The 15,191-nt window shown below is 41.7% G+C and overlaps 1 protein-coding gene across 1 annotated transcript in view; it reads right to left on the bottom strand.

The window, feature by feature from the left end:
• Positions 1-15,191, bottom strand: part of SV2C (synaptic vesicle glycoprotein 2C) — a 191,956-nt gene that overhangs the window by 19,710 nt on the left and 157,055 nt on the right. Inside the window, exons 4-9 of the mRNA XM_024125151.2 lie at positions 12,788-12,921; positions 12,214-12,303; positions 7,454-7,564; positions 6,914-7,002; positions 3,866-4,024; positions 901-1,034 (exon numbers count right to left, since the gene is read on the bottom strand). Of these exons, the coding sequence (XP_023980919.1) occupies positions 901-1,034; positions 3,866-4,024; positions 6,914-7,002; positions 7,454-7,564; positions 12,214-12,303; positions 12,788-12,921 (717 nt within the window). The remainder of the gene's footprint in view (positions 1-900; positions 1,035-3,865; positions 4,025-6,913; positions 7,003-7,453; positions 7,565-12,213; positions 12,304-12,787; positions 12,922-15,191) is intronic.

Raw genomic sequence — 15,191 nt, 5'->3', positions numbered from 1 at the left:
ATAAAAGGCAGTGAGAATCAAAACGGCTGTTGTCCTCGCTGAACAAGATGTGCCTAAAAAGCTGGTCTTCTGAGGTTGAATGGGTTGGAAGACAGTGAGAGCACTGTCTAAACAAACCCCGAGACCCCTGACTCCACTCTCACTTGGAGCTAGGCAGAGCTGGCTCCTGTCTGATCACCAAGAAGGCAGGACTGGCAACAGGGTGGAGCTGATCCTCCCGCCAGTGTCGGGCTGTTATTCTGGACTCATGGGACAGACGGGCCAATGTGTGTCGGTGGCAAGGCCTGGGCTTTGCAATCAGATGAGCCTGGGCTCAAATGGCAGCTGTTACTAGTTCTACAACTGTGGCCAAATTACTGCATTATTCTAAGCCTCAGCTATTGTGAAAATTAAACAAGATAATGAGTGTCTAATAACCTAAGGTAGGAACCAGCACATAGTAGGTGTTCAATCAATGTTTGTTGCCCTTCCTCTTTTTCCCTGGGGAAAAAGGCTCCATTAAATGGACTGGACTAAAAGACTGTATCTGATTGAGCATGTTTCATCTATCTCTGTAGATTTGTAGTTCAGGCATGCTCACTTAAGCTAACACCAGATTTTTCAGGAGTTATCAAAACAAACAAACCACAGGTTAATTCTTTGCTTTAAAAATTATTCACCAAAGGATTTTGTATTTCCAACTTTGAACTCAGCAAGCTCCATCTGCATTAAATGTGACAAAGACAGTCAATACAAGCTCAACTTTGATCCAACCTGATGGAGGGAGTCTGTTCATTTGTACTTCAACCTTCACTTCCCCCTTAAGCCTATGCCCACGCCTATCACCAAATGAGTATCACATTTCTGCCAAGAACTAGGGCCTGTGAAGAGGCCCCAGGCAGGGTTAAGTGGCACACCTACCTGTGTTGTTAAAAACTGTATTAATAAACATGCAGTTCTTGAAGTAGGTGTTGACTGAAGTCACATCCTCAAAGGTGCAGGACTTAAAAACCGAATCTTTGAAAGTTATGGATTTGAGCCTGATCCCTTCGAATCTGCCCAACACACAAAAAGATTCATATTGACGATTGTGTCTATCAGAGTTGAAAGCTAAGTCAAACAGATTTAGAGATGTGAGGTCCCACTATGGACTCTCTTAATTATAAAGGACATTGGCTTCTGGATTTTCTAAGCTCCTAGCTTTTCCCCTTTTTCCTCATGCGGCCTGTCCTTTGGCTGTCTCATTGCTCACCAATATTATTTTCTACCAGAAGAAGAGATGGCATTCAAAATAACTTCATTTAGCTTTTGGCAATGTTGGTAAAAGTTTTTGTGGGGTATGTAGTTGAAGGTATTGAGTTTGGAGATTACCTGTGGCTATTGATTCCTTATTTTTCAACCCTATCCTCTTGTTCCTTCACACATGCCTTTATTTGAAAATTCTCTATTTGGGGTTAATAGCTCTAACTTGAGGATGTGCCTCCATGCTCACTTTTAATGAAAGTCTATTTCCCAAGCTGAAAACTTCCCAAGCTGAAAGCTTCTTCATTCTAGTGTAGGGACTTCCAATTATCTTGAAGAGAGGATGGGAGAATCATTTATGTGAGGAATGATTGTCTTGGGGGTCAAGAAACTCATAGCTTACAGTCACTTCCAAGAATATTGTTTTTCTCATCGCTAAGAGGTACCAAGTAGAATGACCATAGCCCTGCTTATTTTTGGAAATGCGTAGAATGATGAAACTTGCTCAGATCCATTTTTGGGTGATGTAAAGGGGAAGGGGGAGATGATAATAGTCACAATGATCCTAACATCTTAGAAGAGTCTATGGCTCAGATATTCAGTGTTGATAAGAACTCTTGGGAGACATGGATACATATTCATCAGTGTGTCTCGGCAATTTATTAAGAGACTGTGAATGTATACTTAGCCCGTCACCGAGGGGAAGATGCTTATTCACCTGGGGAAGAAGTTATTACACCAAATGCCACTCTTATGAGAGCAGAAAGGGACTGATCCTCCTAGGCAAGTGAGCTGACTCAAAAGCAATTCACTATCGAGTACTCTGAAAATCATCCTCACCCTAATGTCGGACTGCATTTGTCCGCTCAAAATGCACTAAGCGCCTATGAGACCAACCTCCTCAAAAAACAATCTTATTTCAACCCTTACTCTAGGAGTCCAGAGTAAAACCATCTAAGCCATAAATCTACCTACTAAAGGAGAGTAAATAATGGCACATTTTAAGAAGATCGCGAATTTTCTGAAGTGAAACTGAATTTAGAAAGGGGAAACAATTTTTTTTTAATGGATACTATATGCACAGAGTGCACATGGTGCAAAATTCAAAATGTTGAAAAAGGAAAAAGTAAGTCTTTTGTCTCCCATCCTCAAGCCACCTAGTTCTTTTTCCCAGGGATAACCACTAGTGTCAGTTTCTCGTATGCTCTTCCGGGAGCATTCTGTATACAGGGTGCCAGCAAACAGGACACTATTCTACACCTTGCTTCATTCTCCTCGGAGTCTACTTCGGAGGTCATTCCTTATCAGTATATAAAGAATCGCCATTTTAGAATGTTGAATAGGAAAACTATTTTAAAAAAATGAGTTAGCTAGTGGTATTTCAAATTTCCCTGAAAGACAAAAAAAAAAAAAATTTCTATCGCCTTCTAAAATAAATGTATATGTTTTAGAAGGATTTTAATACTATTAAAATTATTAATCATTACATTGCCAAAGTAAAAACTTTCTCCGTGATGACTGAATATCCAGCTTAGAACTTTTCATTAAAAATATGACTGTCAGAGGCACAAACATATTAGAAATTTCTAATGGAGTAACCATAACTTTTAAGTAATTAAGTCAATTTTCATGCTAGAACTATAGAGCACTTGACTCTAAGGTTTCTGTGGAGAAGCAAGTACAGGTTCAAGTCAGTATTTTATGTGGGAGAGTGAAGGTCATCCTATATGGATTAGGCCCCTCACTGAATTGCTGATTCAAACAATTATCTCTGGGTTGGTAACTCTCCTTTTCATTACACAAATCATAAGCATCCCACAGAATTATTTTTCATCTTTCCAAACTAGTTTTTGCCCAGGGAAACTTTCATCGTTTATTTTTTTAGAGTTTTACTTTAATTTTGAAACTGGGAGAATTTCCTAAGAATGATGTAAACCAACAGGAACTCAAACCAGCAATTATTTGCTCAGATAACAAATAATGGGTAGAAATGAGGACCCTGTCTACCCCTTTCCCTCTCTGAAAAAATAAACCACAACCACCTTTGGAGTCACTTCTCTCTCCTCATCAAGAGGCATTTCAGACTCCATACTCAAAAATGTCCTTTGCTAACTTATTCCATATTTTCAAAGCTCTTAACTTTGGGGAATCATTCTTATTCTCTAATTGAAACTTTTCCTGATACAGCTTAACCCCAATTCTTGATTCAGCATAGTGGAGAAGGAAGGAAATCTGAAAAGTGGTCCCCTTTTCCAGAGATAGAAAACAGGCATGAGATTACAGGTCAGATTTCCTCTCTGAGTTAAATAATGCTATAACCTATCTTATTTTCTCATAATCTTCACTCTTCTCTTCCATAACTTATTTTGCTTGCTTTCTAAGGCCTCTCTGAATTTTCTTTTCACACCAGTCAATTCCATTTCTTTATAAATATGAAGCAGCTCAGTTTCAGAAGTAGTTACAGCTGATAACTGATATACGTGTACCTTTTCTTTAAAGGCCATGTGGAAGCATTTAAATTCAGTCTGAAAATGACTACATGTACAAACGAAAAAAACTATTCATATTTTAGTGCCGTGAAGGCTAATAAGAAATACATTTTTGAGACCAGGTAGGAAATGAAATGATGTAAAAGTTTCTGGACCTGCCGTTGTCCCATTCCAGTCCAGTAATAATCTTATTTGCCGTTGTAAAGTTAGTAGTTAAATTTGAAAATTTTCCTGTCGGGTCATCTACATCTTTCAACACATTCGACTGCAGATGTTTAATGACATCAGGGAACCAAATGGATAATCCGTAGTACCTGCAAAGACAAAGAAATGTGAGTTTGTAAAGGTGCCGACACCCTAGCGGCCATGACCATCTCCCTGTCATTTTCAGAGAGGTAGTGGTTTCTGGAGAAGCACTGCTGATTAGGACCCGCCCCCTGTAGCATTATGAACCATCAAACAGTAATCTCACTGGCCCCTCCTCATCACAAGTCTGCAAAAATCACGCTAGAGGGATGGCCTGGGTTTCCCTGGAGAACCCCAGGTCTGTAATTCCTGAACCCTTCCTTTGGGAAGAAACATACATAAGAACTCCATCGTACACCAGCACATGGCATCCTGGCCCTGATGTTTTTCTCATCCCCCTAGGCTGCACTGAAGAACTCCATCTCCTAGTCTGGAGCTACAAACTCCTGGGGTCCCCAGACTGTGAGGGCCCTTAAAGAATGTCCTCTTTATTAATGGACAATCTTTCTTGGTTCCTACACTACTATGGTACTGCTAGCCTGGGGGCAGAGTCCACGCTCAAAGAAGTTCAAGGCTGGGAAAAAGGCCATTTAAGTTATTCCTGGGAAAAGCCAGGTTACTGCCCACTTTCTGCCTCTTGCCTCTAGTGTGCTATTCTAACAGCTTACAGCTCAGTCATACTGCTGTGATCCTCATAACAGCAGCCACTAACCACATGTGGCTACCGAGAAGTTAAATGTGGCCAGTCTGAATGAGATGTGCCATGAGTATGAAACACCAGAGTTGAATATTTACGGGAAAAAAAATGTAAAGTTAAGTTGCTAATCATTTCATATTGATTAAATGTCAGAATGATAATATTTTGGACAAAATGAGTGAAATAAAATGTTATTAAAATTTGTTTCACCTGTTTCCTTTTCCTTTTCTTTTTCTTTACATGTGGCTGCCAGAACATTTAAAATGACACGTGGCTGACATTACTTTTTTACTGGACGATGCTGCTCTAACCTGGTGGTTCCCACCCAAAGCACGGTGCCTGGGCCAGCCTCAACATCACCCGGGAACTTGTTAGAAATGCAGACTCTCAGGCCTCATCCAGACCTGCTGAATCAGAAACTGTGGGATGGAGCCCTTCGTGTAACTCTTCTGATGCACACTCAAGTTTGAGAACCACTGCTCTAGCTTATCCCTAGTTACACTGAGCTACACAGGGAAAGAAGTGGTCATGAGCATAACTTTTGCAGGTAGACATGCTAGGTTCGAATCCTGGCCTTGCCACTTACCAGCTGTGTGATCTTGGGCAAGTTATAAAAGCCTCAGTTATCCCTCCATCTCTAATATCGGAATGATGATAGCACCCACCTTCCTGGGTAGTTGCTTGGATTAAATGGAATGCCAAGTACCTAGCACATAGTGAGCACTCAAAAGACAAAGTTGTTTTTTTTTTTTTTTAATAAATTTATTTATTTTATTTATTTATTTTTGGCTGTGTCGGGTCTTCGTTGCTGCGCGCGGGCTTTCTCTAGTTGAGTCGAGCGGGGGCTACTCTTCATTGTGGTGCGTGGGCTTCTCATTGCAGTGGTTTCTCTTGTTGCAGAGCACGGGCTCTAAGTGTGCGGGCTCAGTAGTTGTGGCGTGTGGGCGCAGTAGTTGTGGCTCACGGGCTCTAGAGCGCAGGCTCAGTAGTTGTGGTGCACGGGCTTAGTTGCTCTGCGGCATGTGGGATCTTCCCGGACCAGGGCTCGAACCTGTGTTCCCTGCATTGGCAGGCGGATTCTTAACCACTGCACCACGAGGGAAGCCCCATAGTAGGCATTTAATACTCATTAATTTTCAGCCCTCTCTTCCTTCATAGATCAATGGTTGTTTTAGAACCTGAGTGGGAGTTACTTTACATGTTCTAAGTCAACCCTGTCAATTTAGAAATAAGGAACTAAAACTTGGTAGTGTCCTCAAGTCACACAGCAGAACAACCCCTACCTTTCTGGTCTCTCTCTTTACTACAACTCACAGCACTGGGAAAGGCTGGTCATCTGCGATCACTCACTGGTTTTCATTTAGGGATGTTAAGACATGGAACTTGCAGCATAAATATTGGGCTCTACCAGAGCCTATTGACCTGAAAGTGTAGGGTATTATCTACCTGCCTTTAAAAAACAATAAATTAGGCAAAAATCGAGTTGTATACACATATTCTAAAGTGAGTATGTCAACAATTTGCAACTAAAATTCTGAAATGTTCTCCCTACCTCCTCTTTCCTTAGAACACATATATGGTGGTTTTATTTATTGAGCAGTTATTATGTGCCAGGGCCATATATCCATGAGCAAAACAGTTTAAAATCCCTGTTCTCATAGAGCTTCCAGAGGAGGAAGACGGAGCTTTCTTTATTCTTTAAAGAATGGAAAAGCTTTTTGTCTATTAGAAGATGATAGAAGGTACGATGGGGAATAATAAAGCTGAGAAGGGGATCGGGAGTACTGCGGGGCTGCAGTTTTTAAAAAGGTGCTTCGGGAGGTATCACGGAGAAGGTGACACACCAGGAAAGACTCAAAGGAGGAGAGGAAATGAGCCAGGCCATGTCTGGGGGCAGGACTAAGGCCCGAGATGGAACATGTTCAAGAAAGTTCTGACACATTTGAGGAAGAGCAAAGAGGCCGGTGGGCTGGGGCCACGCCAGTAAGGAGAGGAGGGTGGAGAAATCATGGGGGCAAACCATTCACGGGCTTATCGAACTTTCCAGACACTGTTGGTTTTGCCACCCCCTCTTTATGACAGCATAAATTAAATGACTGGGTGATAAAAACTGTAATTGCCAGCAAATGGAAAATGAAAAAAAAAATTCTTTCGTAGAGGTTAACATCATCACACAGTATAAGAAAAAAAGCAGCGTGGTTGGGAGTTACAGTGTGGAAATGTAAAGATTTCACTCACCAAGAATTTAGGTATCACTTACCCAAAGGACAGCGTGAACCAAACAATCGTAAGCTTTATGGTATTGTCCCTGACTGGGTAGGTGAAACAGCTCATAAAAGTCAACCAAATCTGTGAAATATTAGAGAGTTAGTTTTCTTAGGCAGTTACCTAGTCAACCGCACTTCCCAACCCCCTCCAACAAATTATAAAAAATGTTGAGTTTTCTTTGGGCTGGATTCATCTGAACTTACAGTGTAAAAGCTAAAGGCTATAGGAAACCAAATTTTTGGTTTCTGGAATTTTTATGTATCAGCTTCCAATGGACAAAGTAACTCAAGACATCAGTGTACCCCATCACTGCCAGGACTCCTTGCCTAATACCTTCCCTCCCCAAAGAGGGAATGTCTTGGTAACCCCACTAATCCCAAGGGGATCCTATTACCTGGTCCTACTCTAGGAATCGGGTGTCCTGGGCAGAAGCGGGAAGAACCCCATTCATGGGACAGATTCAGTCAATCCTGTTTCTGACTAACCTCAAGTACCAAGTTGGCCAGCAAGCCAGGATGGGCTTGTTACTTACTCCATACAGTTCTGTGCGGATCCGAACAAAACACCTCCTGTACCATGTTCCTGTGTCACTCTCGATTTCGATCAGCTCATCTATTTGTCTTGGGGTTTTGATTCTGTTTACCTGTAAGGAGCAACAGAGGGCAAAGTGTTGAGTTCCCTTCTCTGAAGTTGGCGGAGTTTCGGCTTACAATTTGTTTTTAAAGGAGTGAAAGCTGACTCCAACAAAAAGGAAGCAGGTATTTGATACACAAGCAGGTATCCATACATATATGAGACCACTGGTGTAAGTACACAGACTCAAAAGAACTGCATAAAGAATGAATGGGGAAAAGGGAAAAAAAGAACAAATGGGAGGGAATACCATGAGAAAGAGGGGGAAGAGTAAGTAGTAATGGAATAATATGAAAACAAAATACCCTTCTCTGAATCACTAGTAAAAAGGCACACATTAGGGGGTTGGGGAGGGATGGATTGGGATTTGGGGATTAGTAGAAGCAAATTATTTTATAGAGAATGGATAAACAACAAGCTCCTACTGTATAGCACAGGGAACTATATTCAATATCCTGCGATAAACCGTAATGGAAAAGAATATGAAAAAGAATGAATATACATGTATAACTGAATCACTTTGCTGTACCATAGAAATGAACACAAGATTGTAAATCAACTGTACTTCAATAAAATAAATTTTTTTAAAAAGGCATACATTAGCAGATTAAACATCCAGATAGATTCGCTTCTGGATTAAGAATTACTTTGCTTAGACTAAAATAACTGAACACACTTTTCTTTGGAATCTACTTATTTGATGAATTTGGCCCCTAAACATAGTTCTTAAAGCTTTCCCATCAAACTTCCATTCTTCCCATCAAACTTCCATTCACAGCATCCCTGTGACCCTTGCTTCCTTCTCCCACAGCCCCTGACAGTGCCTGGTCAGCAAGTACCCGCAGGTGACCATGAGGTGAGGTCCAGTGAATGAGCTTCAATTACAAGCCTCAACACGGACTCTTCAAGGTTAGAAGGGCAAGAAATGATGGAGGATCAGCCTGAAGCTGTATCCATGACTTAAACTAGCCTCCTTTTGCTAAGGAAAAGAACGAAGAGTCAGGAGAAGCAATGCTTCCAACACAGAGAATGAAGCCTGAAAAGAGAAAGAGAGAAAAAAAAAAAGCATGGTTCCTTTGTGGACCTGTCCCACCTGACCCTGTTAGTCAACATCTACCTGCTTTTGATACACCTGAGAGAGGACACAGGATGTGCACACATTACCCCTGCCAGGGATAACTCCTGAAGAGATCTTTCTGGAGAGTCTGCCAACATCCAAAGAGCACTTCTATCATGAGACTCCAGGTGCCAAGACTGGCTTTTGACAGGGGTGATATGGGGACCCTCGGTATCTTTCAAATTACACCAGGTGGGCAATAGCCTCTTCATGGCTATGTAAACAAAGATGTCCATATTTAATGACAATAATGTCTGAGTTAATGTCTGGGATTCCAAATAGAGCCAGCTCCAAATCATCCATGTAGGCATTATTTTGTGATATTCCAGAATTTCTTTTTTTAAATCACAGGGGTATTCTTCTTCTTCTTTTTTTTTTTGTATTGAATGAAAGATTCATTAAATTCTATAGTGCTTTACAATTTTCAAAAGTTTCACACAAGTGATTTCATATAATCCCATAATAACCCCTTTCTTTCTCCTACCCTTATACTGCCCCTCCTCCTTTAACTCTCCCCACTGGTAACCACAAGTTTGTTCTCTGTAGCTGTGAGTCTGTTTCTGTTTTGTTATATTCATTAGCTTGTTGTATTTTTTAGATTCCACATATAAGTGATATCATACAGTATTTGTCTTTCTCTGACTTATTTCACTTAGCATAATGCCCTCCAAGTCTATCCATGTTGCTGCAAATGGCAAAATTTCATTCTTTTTTTATGGCTGAGTAATATTCCATTAGATATACATACCACATCTTCTTCATCCATTCATTTGTTGATGGACACTTAGGTTTCTTCCATACCTTGCCAATTGTAAATAATGCTGCTATAAACACTGGGGTGTATATATCTTTTCAAATTAGTGTGTTTGTTTTTTTTGGATATATACCCAGTAGTGGAATTGCTGGATCACATGGTAGTTCTATTTTTAGTTTTTTGAGGTAACTCCATACTGTTTTCTACATCGGCTACACCAATTTACATTCCTACCAGCAGCGTACGAGGGTTCTCTTTTCTCCACATCCTCGCCAACATTTGTTATTTGTATTCTTTTTGATGATAGCCATTCTGACTTGACATATTACTTTTGGGAGGCTTCTTCTCCACTCATCAATGTTTGTGTATTCTTTCATTGGCACCCATGGGGAGCCAGGCCTGGCACTAGACCCTGGAGGTGCAAACATAAAACACCACACCGTCCAAGCAATTACTATACAAATTAGAAAGTACTCTAATGAAAATCTATATCAGATGGGAGAGACATATTGTACAGAACACCCAAGTTGACCGGAGAGTGAGAGAAAAGCCTTCATGGACTGTGGAATTTGAGTTGGAGCTTATGGAAAAGTATGTCATTTGCCATGTGTGTCAACTACTTGAAGGGCATTCCAAGTGGGAGGAATATCATGTGCAAATATCCAGAGGTGTGAGAGAAAAGAGTGTATTGGAAACTACATAGCAGTTGCTATTCCTGAAGAACAGTGCAAGGGCAGAGGGCAGTGAGTAAGGAGGGCTGAGCCAAATCAGTGGCAGGAAGGGTGGAAAGGTAAGAGACAATAATGAGAGATATTTAGGATGGCGGATAATAGGACACAGTGATTTCTTGGACATACTGGAGATAAACGAAAGAAAGAAATAGGATAGTTTTCAAGGTTCTGGTTTGGGTGGTGCTGGTGGTACTTGCTGATAGAATTTTGGACAAGGAAGAGGTTTGGAAACTCTTAAGGTGAGAAGTTCAGATTTAGAAATTCAGAATTTGAAGGGCCTATGGTACATAGAAGTATGGCCACAAAGCCCTTCAGCATGCACGTCTGGAGCTCAGGAGATTTGTCAATTAAGAGAGAGAGATCTAGGAAGTAGCTGAGATAAGCTAAGGAGAGTGTGTAGGGTTAAAAGGGAAGTTAGCTGCAAATAAAGCCCTGAAAAACAATATTTAAAGTAGGCACATAGGAAGAAAAGCTTAAAAAGGAGAGAAGGAAGGCATGTGAATTCACTGTATTGTATCAATAGATATAACAAGGAAAAAGACAAATGTGTCATGGTGGAATCATGTAATGACTTTGAAAGTTACATACAAATGACTTTGAGATTACCCATTCTTTTAGAGTGTTCCCACCTTTTTCCCACTTAACCTTTATACAGTAATATTAACATGGATGACCATGAGTGAACTTGGTAACTCAGATTTTCTGGAAGAAAAAGCAGGTTAGCAGGGCAATGAGGCCCTACAGAGACACCTTCTCAGAAGTCTTCGGTAAAGGGTTTATCCTCATCTAGCTGAGCAGGGTTAGGGACACTGAGTATCTAAATAACATCTCAAGATTCTTCTTGCCTTATGATCCTTTAATTTAAAAATATTCTTGGGGCTTCCCTGGTGACACACTGGTTAAGAATCCGCCTGCTAATGCAGGGGACATGGGTTCGAGCCCTGGTCCGGGAAGATCCCACATGCTGTGGAGCAACTAAGCCCGTGAGCCACAACTACTGAGCCTGTGCTCTAGGACCCACAGACCACAACTACTGAAGCCTGCATGCCTAGAGCCCGTGCTCCGCAACAAGAGAAGCCACCGCAATGAGAAGCCCACACACCGCAACAAAGAGTACCCCCCTCACCACAACTAGAGAAAGCCCGTGCGCAGCAACAAAGACCCAATGCAGCCAAAAAAATAAATCAATAAAATAAATCAATTTTAAATAAATAAATAAATTTATTTAAAAAAAAATTTCTTGGACTTCCCTCGTGGTCCAATGGTAAGACAAGACTCTGCGCTTCCACTGCAAGGTGCGCGGGTTTGATCCCTGGTCAGGGAACTAAGATCCCACATGCCGTGGGATTCAGCCAAAAAAAAAAAATTCTTCCTTTATTGTTAATCTACTCAAAAGAAGGGCCTACTCAAAGGCTCCCAGGGCCTCAGTGGAGGACATCCATTATTGATCTTCATTTCTCCATTACACTGCAGAAAAAATTTTTATTAATTGAGAATCTGTGATAATTTGAACAGAGGCTAGACTGAAGTCTATCTTCACACTATGAAAAATCCATTTCCTATTAAAAAATGAAATGGATAAATAAGATTTCAGGGGACTGTTTAATCAGGAACTATTTTACTTATTTTAAGAACTATAATTGATATTATTTATAAGACACTGAAGATCTTGCTTATATCCCCTTTAAACCTATTTTAGACAAAACATTTTTTGTCTATGCTGCATATATCAAAGGATTTAAAAACCACTGTTCTTTTTTATTTTGGTGGAGGTGCTGGGGAAAAAAAACACTGTTCTTTCCAAAAAATTCCATGCATCCAATTTTCATTAGTTTAGTCTAGTTTTCCCGTTGAGAATAAATTTTGTAACTAGAGGATGGAAGAACATTCCATGCAGAGGGAACAGCACATACAACAGCAGCGCGGCAGGCATAGGTAAAATGGCAAGTATGAAAGACGAGCGGCTGGTGCAGCGAGAGAACAATTTACAACCAGGCCTTTTCAGAAAAGGTTTCTCGACCTCTGGTGTGGAAGATTCACTGAGAAGCAGTACTCACCGTGAAGACTTTCTCAGGCTGACCCCGTGCTCTCATGTTTGTGTCATGAATTAACTTCAGAATCATCCAGGCTTCATCATGTTTTCCAACCTAAGAAATATGAGTAGACAGTGAAGGGCCAGGAGGTGAAACACACATACTCCCTGATTTTCCAATAACCACGTGGTATTGTCAGATCCAATTGGGTGTAACAGTGCAAATGCATTTAGGTTCGTCCCATTGGAACACACAGGCTATTTGGATATCCTTGAGTGCATTAGCAGCTCAAGGGATGTGCCTCTAACTAGACATAGCACCTGTGGATAGTAAGGTTCATTTATAAAACAAGAAGCCACATTCTCTTCGTTGAGGGAAATGACTTGCTTGAGGAGGAACATTAGTGCTTTCTGGCCACGAGGCAGCTTTTTCACATGTTGGTTGTCGAAAGCATGACCCCATGAAACCAAACCCTCCATGGTTCCATAGTAGGAAGGAAAAATGTACCACCAAGGAGGCAAACATATTTTCCTAGAATTAGAAGGGACTCGTTCCACTGTATGCGGTTTCTTTGAGTATTTGTAATGATGAGCATTACCTCCAACAAGAACCGTGGGCTTTCAGGCATGAACGTGAGGGCCACCACTGAGGAGACACAGGGGAGGGCGCAGACGATGATGAACACACGCCAACTATGAAACTCGTAGGCGGACCCCATGTTGAAGCTCCATCCTGGAAAAGGAAGACAGGAGGGGTGAAGAGAGCCCTCTCCAGACTGCCTGCTGGGACAGCGAGGTCCCCACGTCACTGTGAGTGTCCATACCTCAAATTGATTCATTGTCAAATCTTACCAGCTCCAGAAGAATGAGCTGATATGGGCATTAGCCGCAGTGACCAGTTCAGCTTGAAGACGGCCAACAGCCGTGCTGGGAAGAAAAATGCTTGGAATCAAAGGGGTCTGCACCTACGGATGCGGTGTGTTTCTGAACAACCAAACTCCAAAGGCCAAGGCAAATGAATTTGGGACAGTGCTTTTTCCAACAGACCCCTGGGCTGGATATCTTCTGTCTGCTCCTGCAGATCACCCTGCACTCTTGTCTCTGCCATGTGCCAGGAAATGGCCCTCTATGGACCATACCAACTGGCCCCCTTGCCCACCAGCTTCCAGTTGGGTTTGAATAAAGGAAGCACTGGCAGGAGAACAGAGGGTGGCAGCAGGATATTTATTCCCCTTGCTTCCCCCTTCTCCCCTCCTCCTGGCTGTGTGGAGGTTTGACAGTGGGTGTGCTCATCCCCTGGAAGCTTCTCGTGAAACCACAGCTCTTGTCAGGTTCTGGCAATCCCTATCTCTCCTTGCCTTCCGAGACATAAGTGGGTACAGGATGCCCTTCTGCTACTAGCTCCGAGGTACTTTATTATTCTGTACTGGTTTCTCTTAACTGTTCTCATGTAGCTGTTTTCAGCAACCCCCTCTGAGGGTGTCACTGGTTTCCTGCCAGCATGCTGACCAGTGCAATGATTAAGAGCTGGCATTTGCCAACCCTTCCACACGCACATGCCATACACTAGATCAAGAGAATTTTTAATTTCTAAACAGTTTTTTATTATAATATAATGAAAACAAGCAAATGGGATACCAATGGAAATCTCTCAAGAACTAAAAGAAAACTAAAAGAATATTTGAATGAATGTAAAATGGTTGAAAGCAAAATTCCACCATGACTCTAAAGAAGAAAGAATGAAGCATATCAAATCTAATTGAAAACAGAGAAGAGATTTATGGAGGCATAGATTAATTATGTGAGGCAAAATTCTAATTTTTGCAATGCTTGGTATTTAGAAGGCTGCTGTGAGCAAAAGTCAGATAGTCTACATTCCATCCCTGGGAGAGTAGTATAATTATTCATTGTTTGCACAGGAACCAAGTGAGATTCTGGAGGTGACATGAGTTCCTCAAGGCCACGCAGCTGAAGTTTTGCACCAGAATCTTCTCCACCGGGATTTGAGGCAGAATCTTATACCACACATGTCTGCATGTCTATGCTTACTCAAACACAGACTTTGTTGATAAATCATATAAACACCTACATCATATAAACATGCTACATCAATCTTAGATTCATAAGCATTTTCTGGGAATTTAATGCCTGAGGACTATGTGGACTGCTAAATTAACTACAACATAAACTTTAGGAGGGGATGTCTACTCTCAATGTTTTATGTAGCAGAAGTTCCAACGTCTCGAATATCCAAAACACAGAGGAAATCATATGATGGAACTAAGAAAACATACCTTGTTCACTTCACATTTGATCTAAGAGCTTCATATAAAGGAATTCTTTTTTAAAAGTGCTGGAGCCGACAGAAACTGATCCCCACCTACGTATCTGAGCTCATCTACTGCTGGTAGCCTCCTTCACTGGGTCCATCCCACCGACCTGCTTCAAGTTCTCTGAATACACAAAGCTCAATTCCATTTTAGGGGCTTTGCCTTATTTCCTAGGAAGCCCAGCCATGCATTGAAAGAATGGTGGTTGTATGTCAGCCAGCCTTTCTATGAGTTTTTTGGGGTTTTTTTGTTTTTGTTTTTGTAGGTACACGGGCCTCTCACTGTTGCGGCCTCTCCCGTTGCGGAGCAGAGGCTCCGGACGCACAGGCTCCGCGGCCATGGCTCACGGTCCCAGCCGCTCCGCGGCACGTGGGATCTTCCCGGACCGGGGCACGAACCCGCGTCCCCTGCATCGGCAGGCGGACTCTCAACCACTGCGCCACCAGGGAAGCCCTATGATTTTTTGTAAACTTAATACTTAACAGTGACTTTCTTCAGGCTATTGTCCCTCAGACTTCACTTCTTTAGATTGAAGAATCCCAACCCCATATGCAGACCAAATCAAGATACTTTCTCTTATATTCATCTGGTGTTCAAGAACATCTGAGGAACTAGTGACACTAATTGAGACCCAGCACACACACACACACACACACACACACACACACACACA

This window comes from Physeter macrocephalus, chromosome 8 (genome assembly GCF_002837175.3).
Source record: "Physeter macrocephalus isolate SW-GA chromosome 8, ASM283717v5, whole genome shotgun sequence".
NCBI classification, from domain to species: domain Eukaryota; kingdom Metazoa; phylum Chordata; class Mammalia; order Artiodactyla; family Physeteridae; genus Physeter; species Physeter macrocephalus.
Note: the sequence above shows the minus strand (reverse complement) of the source record. Positions and strands in the feature narration are given on the sequence as shown.